Raw genomic sequence first — 13,653 nt, 5'->3', positions numbered from 1 at the left:
CTTCTATAAAAGCTGAAAGGTACAATATAAAATCACCTGCTACAAACTAGAATAAAAGATAGAAACTTGGAACTGGTTCTTCTATCTAGTTCAAGTAGCTTCAGGATTGCACACTTGAATCACACATAAATTGCTTACAAAATTGCCTTGCTCTTTTGCTCTCAATTCACGTTTCACTTCTGCTTATGTGCATTACCTGTAAAAGAAAACAATACTGATATTTAAGGAGTTAGTAATTAGAGATTTACTAGGATACAGATGCTACTCTTCCATGGTGGAAGAGTTCTAGTTGGTCTCATACTCTAACTCTATCCTTTTCCTAAACCATGTTCTCTTTGTGTAAGGAGTCTTTCTCCTTATCCAATATGCAACCTTTTCGATCATGATCAGGAGATATTACTTCTGATAAGTTAGGTTTATCTCCTTCACGTGCATCTCACATGTTTGGATTTGATCACAACTGTGCTCCACAAGATGGACCTGGTCCATGTCTGAGTTCCTTTGTCAGTCTTCAAAACTTCACCTTTACTTTGGCCAACAAATTCCCCCATTTGGATGATGACAAACTCTTTGCTTTCCACTCCTGTAGGCCCTGTCAGAACTCAGCTTATTCATCAATACAAAGTTTAGAGAAATTCACCTATCATCAAGGACCAGGTTAATTAGGTTATAAATATCACTTATTCAGAATATGTAAAACACAATATCTCTTCCCCGTTTTGGCATCATCGAAAAGTTGCATAAATAAAGTGTGAGTCCTAGAATTTAATAAGTACTCATGGCCACTGCGGAAACTGCAAGTGCAATCATGGATCAATCATCAGTAATCAGGCAAACATATTTAAACTATCAAGGAAATAGTAACAGTCAACAAGAGCAAAAACAGTAGATATCATCGATAGAAGATATGTTGCTACCACAATCCATAAACAAAAAGCAAAAATATTCAAAACATGAGCGAAAAGAAAGAGAAATCCCTAATCTGGGTCACTGGTGGTATTAGACAGGTTTAGGAGATAAAGGCTAGAATTCCTAAGGCTTGGGGAAGCTAGAGGGTTGGTTTTGGGCTTGGAGAAGATTCAGCATATTGTGAAGAATCCCATCATTCTTCACTTTTTCCTTGGTAAGCTCAGTTCTGAGAGCATCCCACTCAGATTCAACCTCTGCTAAGCAAGCCTTCAGCCTAGCTATCTCAGCATCCTTGGCCTCACCGTCCTGAACTAATGCCCTGACTTTACTATTGTTAGGTGTCTTCTTGGATGAACCGGGTTCATGTAGAATGGCATTGACTAGATGGTCACAAACAACCAGAGTATTAATGCCAAAATAATCCTTGTTTGTGGCCATTTCCCATTTTTTCAGAGGCACCTTGAACCGATCCAGAATAGTAGTCAGAATAAATCCATAGGGGGTGGCATGGGACTTGGAGCTGTTGATAACCCTGTCCAGTAGCTTGATGATGAATGCATGCCGGTTGATTTCCACTTTCAAGGCACCCCATCAGAATTAAGTCCATATAGTTAGCAAAGTGCCTTCTTTCCTGCCTGGGCAGTAGGCACTTGTTGACAAACTCAAAGAGGACTTTGTGCTGTGGTTTCGTTTCACTCTTGTGCACAAACTTGGCCTCATTCACTTCTTCAACATCACAGAATCTCCTAGTGATTTCAAGGGCAGGAGGAAGAGAATCCATACTTGGCCGTCTTTGCCTAGTGTAGTTATCATATCCCTTAGTAGGGATTTCAAGAATCTCTCCCAGCTTCTCTGCATCAAAGGTCACTTGAACTTCTTTTACTTGGCTGGTGACTCTACCATCTTTGACCTCTGCATTGGCCATGAATTGAATGATTTCATTCCTAGCTAGCCTTCCATCCATCTGAAGGACCATGTCCTTCCAGCCCTGAACAGCGAGGGTATCAACCAAACGAACCATTCCTGGTTCCACCAAGTCTTTCAACAATCTTCCCTTCAAAAAATTTTCTTTTGCCAAACTTGGCCAGCTTGTCTTTTTCACCATCAGACTCACTCTCTTCTTCACCACTCCATTCCCCATCTTCCAAAATTCTAACTTGTTTGATTTTCATTCCAGACCTTATCCTCTTGGCCCATGAAGTTTCAACAGCCTTAGACACAGATGAAGACTTTTTGGAAGAAGTCTTGGTCTTTTTGGGTTTGGGGGTCTGAACCTCCATTGTTGTATGTTCCTCCTGATGGATTTTCCTTAATCCATCCTCTTCTTCTTGCTTTCAGCCAAAGCCTTTTGTAATTTACACTCACTCTATTTCACCCTACATCTTGTAGCTCTTCCCTTTGGCAAGGGAATTTCAGTAGTTGTTGGGGAGGAAGCCTTTCTTTCTTGGAAGGTTTTGCAGTGCTGGGGGCTTTTGGTGTTGGAGTTCTCCTTTTCTTTGGATCATAACTGGCACCTACTTTCTTCAGAAGGTCTACTAGGGTCTCCTTAATAGATGAACCAGGTTTATCTGCCTGTGAACTTAGATTAACCAACCCTTCAACAGTCTCCCCTGAACCACTTCCCCCTGACTTCTTGCCACTTTCTTCCACAATTGCATGTTCAACCCCATAGATAGCTGGAACCATTAATTCAGAAGTGGGTAAAGAACCAGCCACTCCTTTTCCTTTTCCCTCACATCACCATATACACCCTCCCTCTCTTTTTCTTTTTCATTTTTCTTTTTACCTCATCTCCTTCCCAATTCAGGAAATTCCACATTCCTGACAGACCCAACCAAAACAAACCTATTTTCTAAATTTTCAGCCAAAGCAAAACGTACCTCAGAAGGGGAGTTTTGATCCTTCGCAGAGTCAGAAGACCCAGTTCCTTCCCCCGCACTCGCAGATTTGAACGAATCATCTGAGTTCTCAGAATCTTGGGTTTGGCTTGACTTCAACTTCTCGTTCAATTTCTTTGGAAGAGACCCAGTTGCCACTGTCTTCCGAGTAAGCATTTTTACTCGCCTTCTCATAAGCTGATGGGTTGTGCTGGGTGGAGGAGGTGTGGAGGAACCAGAAGGGGACGATGGTGGAGGAGAGCCTGGATTATCTTGAGGGTTCGACATTGTAACTAATTTCTTGGGAGAGTTTGTGAGTTAGGCTTTTGGGAGAAAACAATTGAGAGTGAAATGGATTTTTGACGGTGTGAGTAGTGAGGTTTGCAGAGGGTAATGATGAGTATTTAAAGAAAGAGACCTATTTAATGACTAACGATAGCTTTTAGCAGTCAATTAGAGGTCTAATCAACCTGAAGTTTCAGGTGGAGTGAACGGTTAAGCTTCCCTAGATTTTAAGCATTTTATGTGGTGAGAACTCTATCAGAGACGGAACTGGTACAAAAAATAAACGGATAGGATTTTCTGAACATAGGTAGGACTCTGCTCATGATTTAAATATTTATATTTCTAATTATGCAGAGTATAGAAAACATACCTCATTTTTCAGATGACCAATACTGATGAACCAGGTTCTTCATTTAGAATTCTCTTGATCATGCCTCAATTTACCATAATAGAGAAAATTTTGTTAGAGATCAGTGAGTCATATCCTAGCCTAATTTTTTTTTTCAATTTTTTTCATTGTGCATTCTGAGCTGATCCCAATAGGTGATCTTAATCCTCTATAATTCTAACTTGTTCCTTTCAAAGATTTCTCTACTCAATGCTTTAGTAAAGATGTCAGCAATTTATTTATCACTAGCACAGAATTCTATAGTAATCAATCCTTTCTCATAGTTGTCCCTTCAGAAGTGATGTTTAACATCTATGTGCTTAGTCCTCTTATGATGAACTAGGTTCTTGGTCATACTAATAGCACTAGTGTTATCACAAAAGATAGGGATGCAACCAATTTAACGGCCAAAATCCATCAGCTGCTGCCTGATCCACAGCAGTTGAGCACAACAAGAGGCAGCAACAATATACTCAGCCTCATCAGTGGATAAGGCCACTGAATTCTGCTTTTTAGTGGCCCATGATACCAGACATGAACCAAGAAATTAGCCATAGCTGAGGTGTTTTTCCTATCCACAAGGAAGCCTGCATAGTCAGCATCAACATATCCTACTAGATTAAAGTTACTACCTTTATGGTACCAAAGACAAAGATCAGTAGTGCCTTTCAAATATCTCAGTATCCTCTTAACATCAGTCAAGTGGTATTCCTTAGGATTTGCCTGAAAATGAGCACAAATCCCTACACTAAAACTATGTCAGGTCAGCTAGCAGTAAGATACAAAAGTGAGCCAATCATACCCCTATACAACTTCTGATCAACAGATGAACCAGGTTCATCTATTTCTAATTTAGTAGATGTTGCAATGGGTGTGTCTATTTCTTTTGATTCATCCATTTTAAACTTCTTAATCAACTCTTTTGCATATTTCTGCTGATGGATCATGGTTCGATTTGGGTTTTGTTTGATCTGTAAGCCTAAGAAAAAGTTAAGCTCACCCATCATACTCATTTCAAATTCACTCACCATTAATTTTGCAAATTCCTTACTCAGTTTTTCAGTGGTTTCCCCAAAAATTATGTCATTAACATATATTTGTACTACTAGTAGATCCTTACCTTTTTTCCTCAAGAATAAAGTGCTGTCAATCTTACCTCTTTTGTATCCATGTTCAAGCAGGAATTTGGATAGACGTTCATACCATGCTCTAGGAGCCTTCTTGAGTCCATATAGGGCCTTTTCCAATTTGTATACATGATCTGGACACTCCTTACTTTCAAACCCTGGAGGTTGTTTGACAAAGACTTCTTCTTTTAAGTAGCCATTTAGGAAGGCACTCTTCACATCCATTTGATGAATGGTGAATTCCATATGTGCTGCAAAGGCTATGAGGAGTCTTATTGCCTCCAGTCTTGCAACTGGAGCAAAGGTCTCATCATAATCTATGCCCTCCTCTCTGCTATAACCTTGGACCACCAGCCTTGCCTTGTTCCTTGTAACTGTTCCATCTTCATCAAGTTTGTTTCTGAAGACCCATTTAGTGCCAATTACTGATCTGTCCTTGGGTCTTGTGACCATATGCCACACTTGGCTTCTTTCAAACTGATTGAGTTCATCTTTCATTGCATTCACCCAATCTGCATCCTGCAAAGCTTCAGCAACATTTTTAGGTTCAATAAGAGATAAGAATGCATCAAAAGCACACAGATTCTTTAATTGAGATCTAGTTTTAACTCCAGAAGTTGGATCAGTAAGGATGTTCTCAATAGAACTTTGATACTTGTAAGGTTTCACAACCAACTGATTTCTATTTGGAGTTTCTCCCATGTTTTGTTGCTGAGGAACAGGCTCATGGACAGGTTCCATTTGGGAGTTAGATTCATTTCTTCTTTGTTCAGTTCCCCTTGTCAGGTTGCCCTGGATGTAAGAACGCGTTCCATCACCTGTTCCTTCTTTTGGTGCATCTTCAGCTTGAGTTGTGACTTGACTCAATTCTTTTACCAGCCCAATAGCTTCATCTTCACGTTCCTGTCTCTCAGAAAGAATGTTAGTTTCATCAAAAACTATATGTACACTTTCTTCTACACACAAAGTTCTTTTGTTGTACACTTTATAAGCTTTGCTATGTGAAGATATCCCAAGAATACTCCCTCATCACTTCTGGGATCAAACTTACCTAGGGAGACCTTTCCATTATTGTGCACAAAGCACTTGCATCCAAGTGGCCTAAGATGTGATATATTTGATTTTCTCACTTTAAGTAACTCATAGGGAGTCTTCTCTACAAGAGGTCTAGTCATGCACCTATTAATGATGTAACATGCAGTATTTACAGCCTCTGCCTAGAAGCTATGGGGCAGTTTACTAGAAAGAAGCATAGTCCTAGCAATATATTCAAGAGTCATATTCTTTCTTTCAACTATTCTATTTTTTGAGGAGTCCTAGGTGCAGAGAAATTATGATCTATACCATGCTCATCACAAAATTCAGCAAACCTTACATTTTCAAATCCAGTTCCATGATCAGACCTAATTGATGCAAGTTGGTTACCTAGTTGTTTCTGACTTTTTCTAACAAAGGCAGTAAACATGTCAAATGCTTCATCCTTAGATGTTAAAAACAATACCCAAGTAAACCTAGAGCAGTCATCAACAAGTATCATCACATATTTCTTACCACCTCTGTTTAATGTTCTCATTGGACCACAGAGATCCATATGGACCAGTTTCGTTGTCGTAGTCGTGCTTACCATTTTCTTGCCTTTAAAAGAGGATATTACCTGCTTCCCCCTTTCACAAGCCTCACAAACTTTGTCTTCCTTGAACTTGATGTTAGGTAACCCTATCATCGGGTCCTTGGAGACTAGTTTGTTGAGTTGAGTTAGACTTGCATGACCAAGTCTTTTGTGCCACAAGAGGGGATCATTGTCCAACACACTCAAGCAAGTGAGTTCATTTTATAAATGGATCAATTTTTTTGATTTCCATTGGAGATTAGGAATAGATGGACTTTCTATAGGACCCATTTTATTAACAGGATTTATCACTACTTTAGCTACTTTAGCGGCTTGGCCAGTTACTCGAGATTCTCGATTATTCCATTTTCTCATGTTAGCAATGTACAGTGGTCAAATTGGATCATTTTCGTCTCGGGACCTTTTACTTTTTTTCATCATGTGGGAGTTAGAATTAATTCCTGTTTATCTACTTCTATGCATGTGGGGAGGAAAGAAACGTCTGTACTCAGCTACAAAATTTATTTTGTACACGGCGGGGGGTTCCGTTTTTCTCTTAATGGGAGTTTTGGGTGTTGCTTTATATGGTTCTAATGAACCAACATTAAATTTTGAAACATCAGTTAATCAGTCATATCCTGTGGTTTTAGAAATAATATTCTATATTGGATTTTTTATTGCTTTTGCTGTCAAATCGCCCATTATCCCCCTACACACATGGTTACCAGATACCCATGGAGAAGCACATTACAGTACTTGTATGCTTCTAGCCGGAATTTTATTAAAAATGGGAGCGTATGGATTAATTCGAATCAATATGGAATTATTACCTCATGCCCATTCTATATTTTCTCCTTGGTTGATGATAATAGGTACAATACAAATAATCTATGCAGCTTCAACATCTCTTGGCCAACGGAATTTAAAAAAAAGAATAGCCTATTCCTCTGTCTCTCATATGGGTTTCATAATTATAGGAATTAGTTCTCTAACCGATACGGGACTTAATGGAGCCCTTTTACAAATAATATCTCATGGATTTATTGGTGCTGCACTTTTTTTCTTGGCGGGAACGACTTATGATAGAATCCGCCTTGTTTATCTTGACGAAATGGGCGGAATAGCTATTCCAATGCCAAAAATGTTCACGATGTTCAGTAGCTTTTCGATGGCTTCCCTTGCATTACCAGGTATGAGTGGTTTTGTTGCCGAATTGATAGTTTTTTTTGGAATAATTACCGGCCAAAAATATCTTTTAATTCCAAAAATACTAATTACTTTTGTAATGGCAATTGGAATGATATTAACTCCTATTTATTCATTATCTATGTCACGCCAGATGTTCTATGGATACAAGCTATTTAATGCCCCGAAGGATTCTTTTTTTGATTCTGGGCCGCGAGAGTTATTTCTTTCGATCTCCATCTTTTTACCCGTAATAGGTATTGGTATATACCCGGATTTCGTTCTTTCATTAGCAGTTGACAAGGTCGAAGTTATTCTATCTAATTTTTTTTATAGATAATTTGGATGACTGAAATAAAAAAACCTATGTTTGTTTTGAAAAACATTCTTGGACAATGAAAAAAAGAAGACTTTTTTTCTTCTCTTAACTCTTAAGTTAAGTAAAAACAATGAAATTGAACTACATATGGTAGAAAACCGTGTGAATCAAATATTGTATTGATGATTCACACGGTCCGCACGCTGGTTCATACAATGCGCCGCCCGCTCTTGTATTTGTAATAACTTGTCTTGAATTCAATTAAATGTTGATGGAAAAGAACCATAACTATGTAACCCTATTCCTAAAAGATTGACCCCAAAATAGCATATCCAAATTATAAGAAAGCCTATAGACGCTACAATTGCAGAATTTGCACCCCGCAAATTTCTATTTGTTCGAGTATGTAAATAAATTGCAAATACGATCCAAGTAATAAATGCCCAAGTTTCTTTTGGGTCCCAATTCCAATACGACCCCCACGCTTCATTAGCCCATACCGCTCCCGAAAGGATTCCTATGGTTAAAAAAGTAAATCCTAAACTAATAACCCGATAACTCCAATAATCCAATTGTTGAATCAATTGGGACCTGTAATAATTTTTAGCAGAAAAAAAAGAAGTATTTTGTAAAACATTTTCACCCAAGAAAAATGACTCGTTTAAAAAACCATTGCTCTTATAAAAAAGCTGTCTGTTTTTTCGAAATGTAATCACTAGAAGTGCTACTGATAATAATGATCCACATAAAAGGGCTGCATAGCCCAATATCATCATACTTACGTGCATTATTAACCACTCGGATTGAAGAGCAGGTACTAATATCACAGATTGGTGTATTTCAGTTAAAATCCCTGACGTAGCAAAGCCTTGGGTAAAAATAGCACTAGGGCCAGTTATTTTACTTAAAATTAAAACATTTTTTTTGAAATACGGAATTATATGAATAAGGGAGAAACTCCATGAAAGGAAAATTAATGATTCATATAAATCGCTTAGTGGGAAATGTCCAGAAGAAATCCAACGAGTAACTAATAATCCTGTTATACAGAAAAAAGTAACTATTATGCCCTTTTCTGATGAATCGTATAGTTTTACGATTTCATCGACTAAAAGGGTTATCAAATGAATTGTAATTACAATTGAAACGATCGAAAAGGAAATGTGAGTTAATATATGCTCTAAGGTTGAAAATATCATAAAAAATCTTAAAAAAGAAGAGTCCCTTAATTACATAATTCTAAAAAGGAAATCGGGAATTGAATTCATTATAAGATCTATTTATCCTTTTTAGAAGACGGTATGCCGCCACTCGGACTCGAACCGAGATGCATTAGCACTGCTTCCTAAGAGCAGCGTGTCTACCAATTTCACCATAGCGGCCTGTCTTGAACTCATAATAGCCTATGAATAAGCAATCGTCGAGATTGAGGAAGCTATTTTAGTTTAGTAATGATTCAAATGGATCAATAACAATAAAAAGTTGTTCAAATAGGAATTTGAAGTTGAAGGTTCATTATTTTAGATTTGAGTTTAGAGTCTTAGTTTTTTTTATTTAACCTGGGACTTTCCTATATTTTATGCTTTCCTCGAATTGAACTCTTGTAACTAAACCGTTCTATACTCAATTATGGATTTTGAAGACAAAATAGAAAGAAAAGAACCTATTTTGCATCGCTCAAAATTGACAACCAGTCATACAGAATTTCATTAAGCAATTTTCTCTATTGGGTTAAGGGCAAGATATACATGGGGATCTATATAATAATTCAGAGAAAATAAAGAATTAGAAAGTTAGACAAAACAAAAAGGTTTCAAAATAGAATCAATTAGTTTCAATGAGTTCTTAACTTTCACTAATTTCACTAAAGATTTTTAGATACGTTCTTCTATAGATATGGAAATAGAATGGAAATATAGAATTTTTTTTAATGGAATTCTGCAAATAGGTCGATGGGGAAAATGAAACTCCCCACCTTGGAATAGAAATGATGTTTATTCTTTTGTCAACAAAAAAGTTATTATTCAGTAAATAGAGGATTTCCTAATTCTATTATTTTATCTATCAATCAGAAAAGCGAAGCGAGTTCCATTACGTATTGATTGGTGAGCTAATCAATATCAAATATGAAAGGGAAATCGTTAAATTATTCAATTAGATAATAATTGAATAATTGAATTCTTTTTTCAAGTTGATTCAAATTATTCGAACGTTTTATTACTTATTTATTTTTGTTTGGCGTACAAAAAAACTTTTTGAATTCCCGGTAGAAAGAGATTTCGCTAACGAAAAAGCCTTTAATGCTATCGAATATCCCTTCCTTTTCCAAATATTTTTACGAATACGCTTTTTTGATGTCGAAGTGCGTTTTTTTGGAACTGCCATTTAGAAATTAAAAAATTACTCATTGTTATAGCTGGATGTGAAAGACATCTATTGTTCAAAACGAATTCTTTTTACTACTATTTATTTTCGAGCTAATAGTGTCGTCCGAAAATAAAACATTATCGAGATAGGCAAAAGATGTGTGAAAATTGCATAATACTGGAAATAAAAAAAGAAGGTCAATATGTGTTTTTTCAAGTTTTTCTATTCCATAAAACATTCATAATTGTAAAAAAAAAGGTTCTCTATTGACTGGTAGCCTTATTTCACATTATTTTTGATTCATAAAATCTATACCTATAGAATTTGCTAATCGGCTGTTCTGTAGAAAGGAAATTAGTTGAACTTAATAAAAATCAAAAATAAAATAAAGAATCCAAAAAAACACGATTTCTATTTATGGTTCCACATTTCATTTACATGCAATAAAATACTTCGAAAGGTTTAAAGATAAGAACCGCATTTTTACTTCATGAAATGAAAAACTTGAATCCCCGTTCGATTCACTGGTCAAACTTGGAGAAAAATAGGCCTATTTCAAAAGAGAAAAAGAGACTAGTAATTAATCCCTTTCATATCATTTGACCAATTGTAACTTCTTGATTTCAATAGTTGAAGTATTTAGCAAAGACTCAGAATAAGTAAGAATAGAAAATTCGATTTAAGTTTTAAATTAGTTTAAGTTAGTCCATTCACGTTTGCTCTTTTGCTCTCAATTCACGTTTAACTTCTGCTTATGTGCATTACCTGTAAAAGAAAACAACACTGATATTTAAGGAGTTAGTAATTAGAGATTTACTAGGATACAGATGCTACTGTTCCATAGTGGAAGAGTTCTAGTTGATCTCATACTCTAACACTATCCTTTTCCTAAACCGTGTTCTCTTTGTGTAAGGAGTCTTTCTCCTTATCCAATATGCAACCTTTTCGATCATGATTAGGAGATATTACTTCTGATAAGTTAGGTTTATCTCATTCACGTGCATTTCACATGTTTGGGTTTGATCACAACTGTGCTTCACAAAATAGACCTGGTCCATATCTGAGTTCTTTTGCCAGTCTTCAAAACTTCACCTTTACCTGGGCCAACAAGTACATAATTAATTTATTGTGTTTTAGTTCCATATTTGGTCTTAATTCCTAATCTTGATACTTATTTTGTTATTCCGTCCGTTAGGCTTAGATTTCTTTTGAGGTAAACGTTTCTTGCTTTGATAAGTTTCCCTCTAAAGTCTAAACTCTCTCATATTCTTTAAAATTAAAGTTTTTTCCCCATCTTTTACTTTTTAGTATATTGCACAATTTTTTGATTTAATAGTTCTTCTTACCTATTGATGATATGCTATAATTACATATTTTAGTCGATTACTACATTCCAATTCACTGGACTTCAGTTGAGTTTGTGCTTTAATCGCTAGTATTTTGCACTGATTGTGTGTTTTATTGCTTGTAGGAGTGATTTCGAGCTATGTAGATGTTATGGAATGAATTCAAGTGATTTGGAGTTTTGAAGTCTGAGTAAAAGCCCAAAAAGTTAAGTGGTGATCGTGTTCGGGGATCAATGGATGATAGTTAAGAACGAACGAAGAATCTAGTAGGCATATTGCGGACTATCTAGTAAAATGCACATAACTTTTTGATCAGAACTCCATTTGGGCACCACAATATATGGTTGCAAATATAATTCAAAGGTATCAAAACTTTCATGTTTTATGTTTTTTAAAATTCCAAACACAACAGGGTGAAAATGCGTGACAAGTGCTCCGCGGTCCGATTCGTGGCTGCAGACAGAACTTGGCCAAAATCCGCGGCCAAATTCGCGGTTGAATCTGCGGCTGCGGCCGTCCTGTCCGGAAAAAGTGTCCTTTTATGAATAAGAGAAGGTGTAATTGTTTGGGCCCAACCCTACTTTGTATATATACATGGAAAAACTGTGAGGACCTTTGACATACTTTTGACATAATTTAGACCTAAGGAGGCTAAGGAGACCGGGGAGTCGACCTAAGGAGGCAAGAACGCACTAGGAGCATGACGGAGAATTCTTCTACGAGTTTTTCACTTCCTTCTTCCTATTTTCATTAGTGGTTATGAATTCTAGTATTGTAGTTTTGCATACTATTATGAATAGCTAATTCGTTATCTAGGATTTTGATGAAACCTATTGGAGGATGAATTTGATGTTACGTTAATATAGATTTGTTGTATTATTTTCTCTATTTGTTCAACTACGTTATTATTGTGTTGAAGAGCTCGTAATTGACTGTGCATATTTAGTGTGTATTACTCGGGAGAGAATGCATATTTAGGTAGTCGTTGAACAACATCACTCCTAACGTATATGAGGGATCAATACGGAGGGTTTAAAGGTGGGATTAGGGATAGCGAAACCTTGGGTGCGATCCGAGTGAGCCGTACTTAATGCTAGCTAGCGTAATTCGGGAGAATATGTCTAGTAAATTGTGGTAATTACTCGGGAGAGAGTTACGACAGTCAGAGCGCTCATGATCGGTAGAGAATACTTAGGAAAATTTATAAAAAACGTAGCGGGAAGGATTCCGACAATAGTGGAAATCATAACTCTAGACCTCCTTAATCTTTTCTCTAACCCTTAGTATCTTTAGTTGTTAATTTACTATTTTAATTTATTAGTTAATTAGTTAAACACAAGAATCTTAATATCTATAAGTTAGGAATTATTCAAGCTTGTCTTCTTAGTGATAGTGAACAACTGTAGCTAAGACTTAGTTCTCTGTGGGATTCGACTCCGGACTTGTAAACCGGATTATATTTACAATGACCGCTTAGTCCTTTTTATAAGCATAGTTGGGCGTGATCAAATTTTGACGCCATTGCCGGGAAATTAACGGTGTTGTTGTAGCTTTATATATTGCTAGATTTCGAGTTTGACCTTTTATTTTGTTTTATTTTATTTTGCTTTTTGTATTTTTTATTTATTTTATTATAATTGTTGATTTGAGAAATATGTCATCTTGAAATTATGAGAATTTAGGTGTAGATAATTCTACTATTGATCCTTATACATATTGTGAAGGAAACCACCCGTATCAAAATTATCAAAATATTCCCGAGAGCGAGTTATGTGCACCAACTCAATATTATTTGTGGAATGAGTGTGATATGTATGGTGGTAAAGATGGTCACTTTCATGATTGTGCTTATATTTCTTATCTTCCCCCAACCCCTTACTATGATGGTTTCTACTTTTTTCTTGTGAGGATAAGAGGAACAAAGAACCTAGGGAAGCTAACCTAAAGGAGATCAAGGATATGTTAAAGTGCCTTCTGGAACAAAATAATGAAAAACAATTACAGATATAAAGGCAAGAGGCAACTATTCGCAACTTGGAGGCTCAAGTGAGTAAAATGGTTGAAGCTTTTAATGCTCAGCAAGACAATTTTGGGGATACGAGCCAAGAAGAGCATGAATTTGAGATGCTAATTGATGAGGTCAGAGTAGAACATCAACAACCTAGCCAATTACAATTTGAGGATGTCAATGTTGTAGAAGTGAGACTAGAGTCAGCCAAGGATATTGAGGATATAAATTTT

General features: G+C 36.4%; 1 protein-coding gene across 1 annotated transcript; it reads left to right on the top strand.

The window, feature by feature from the left end:
* Positions 6,475-7,624, top strand: LOC109227244 (NAD(P)H-quinone oxidoreductase chain 4, chloroplastic-like). Its single transcript, XM_019392329.1, has 2 exons — positions 6,475-7,385; positions 7,535-7,624. The coding sequence occupies exons 1-2, from the start codon at positions 6,569-6,571 to the stop codon at positions 7,558-7,560; spliced, it is 843 nt and encodes a 280-aa protein (XP_019247874.1). The 5' UTR covers positions 6,475-6,568; the 3' UTR covers positions 7,561-7,624.

Source organism: Nicotiana attenuata, chromosome 6 (genome assembly GCF_001879085.1).
Source record: "Nicotiana attenuata strain UT chromosome 6, NIATTr2, whole genome shotgun sequence".
NCBI lineage: Eukaryota > Viridiplantae > Streptophyta > Magnoliopsida > Solanales > Solanaceae > Nicotiana > Nicotiana attenuata.
This window is presented reverse-complemented; position numbering and strand designations above follow the sequence as displayed.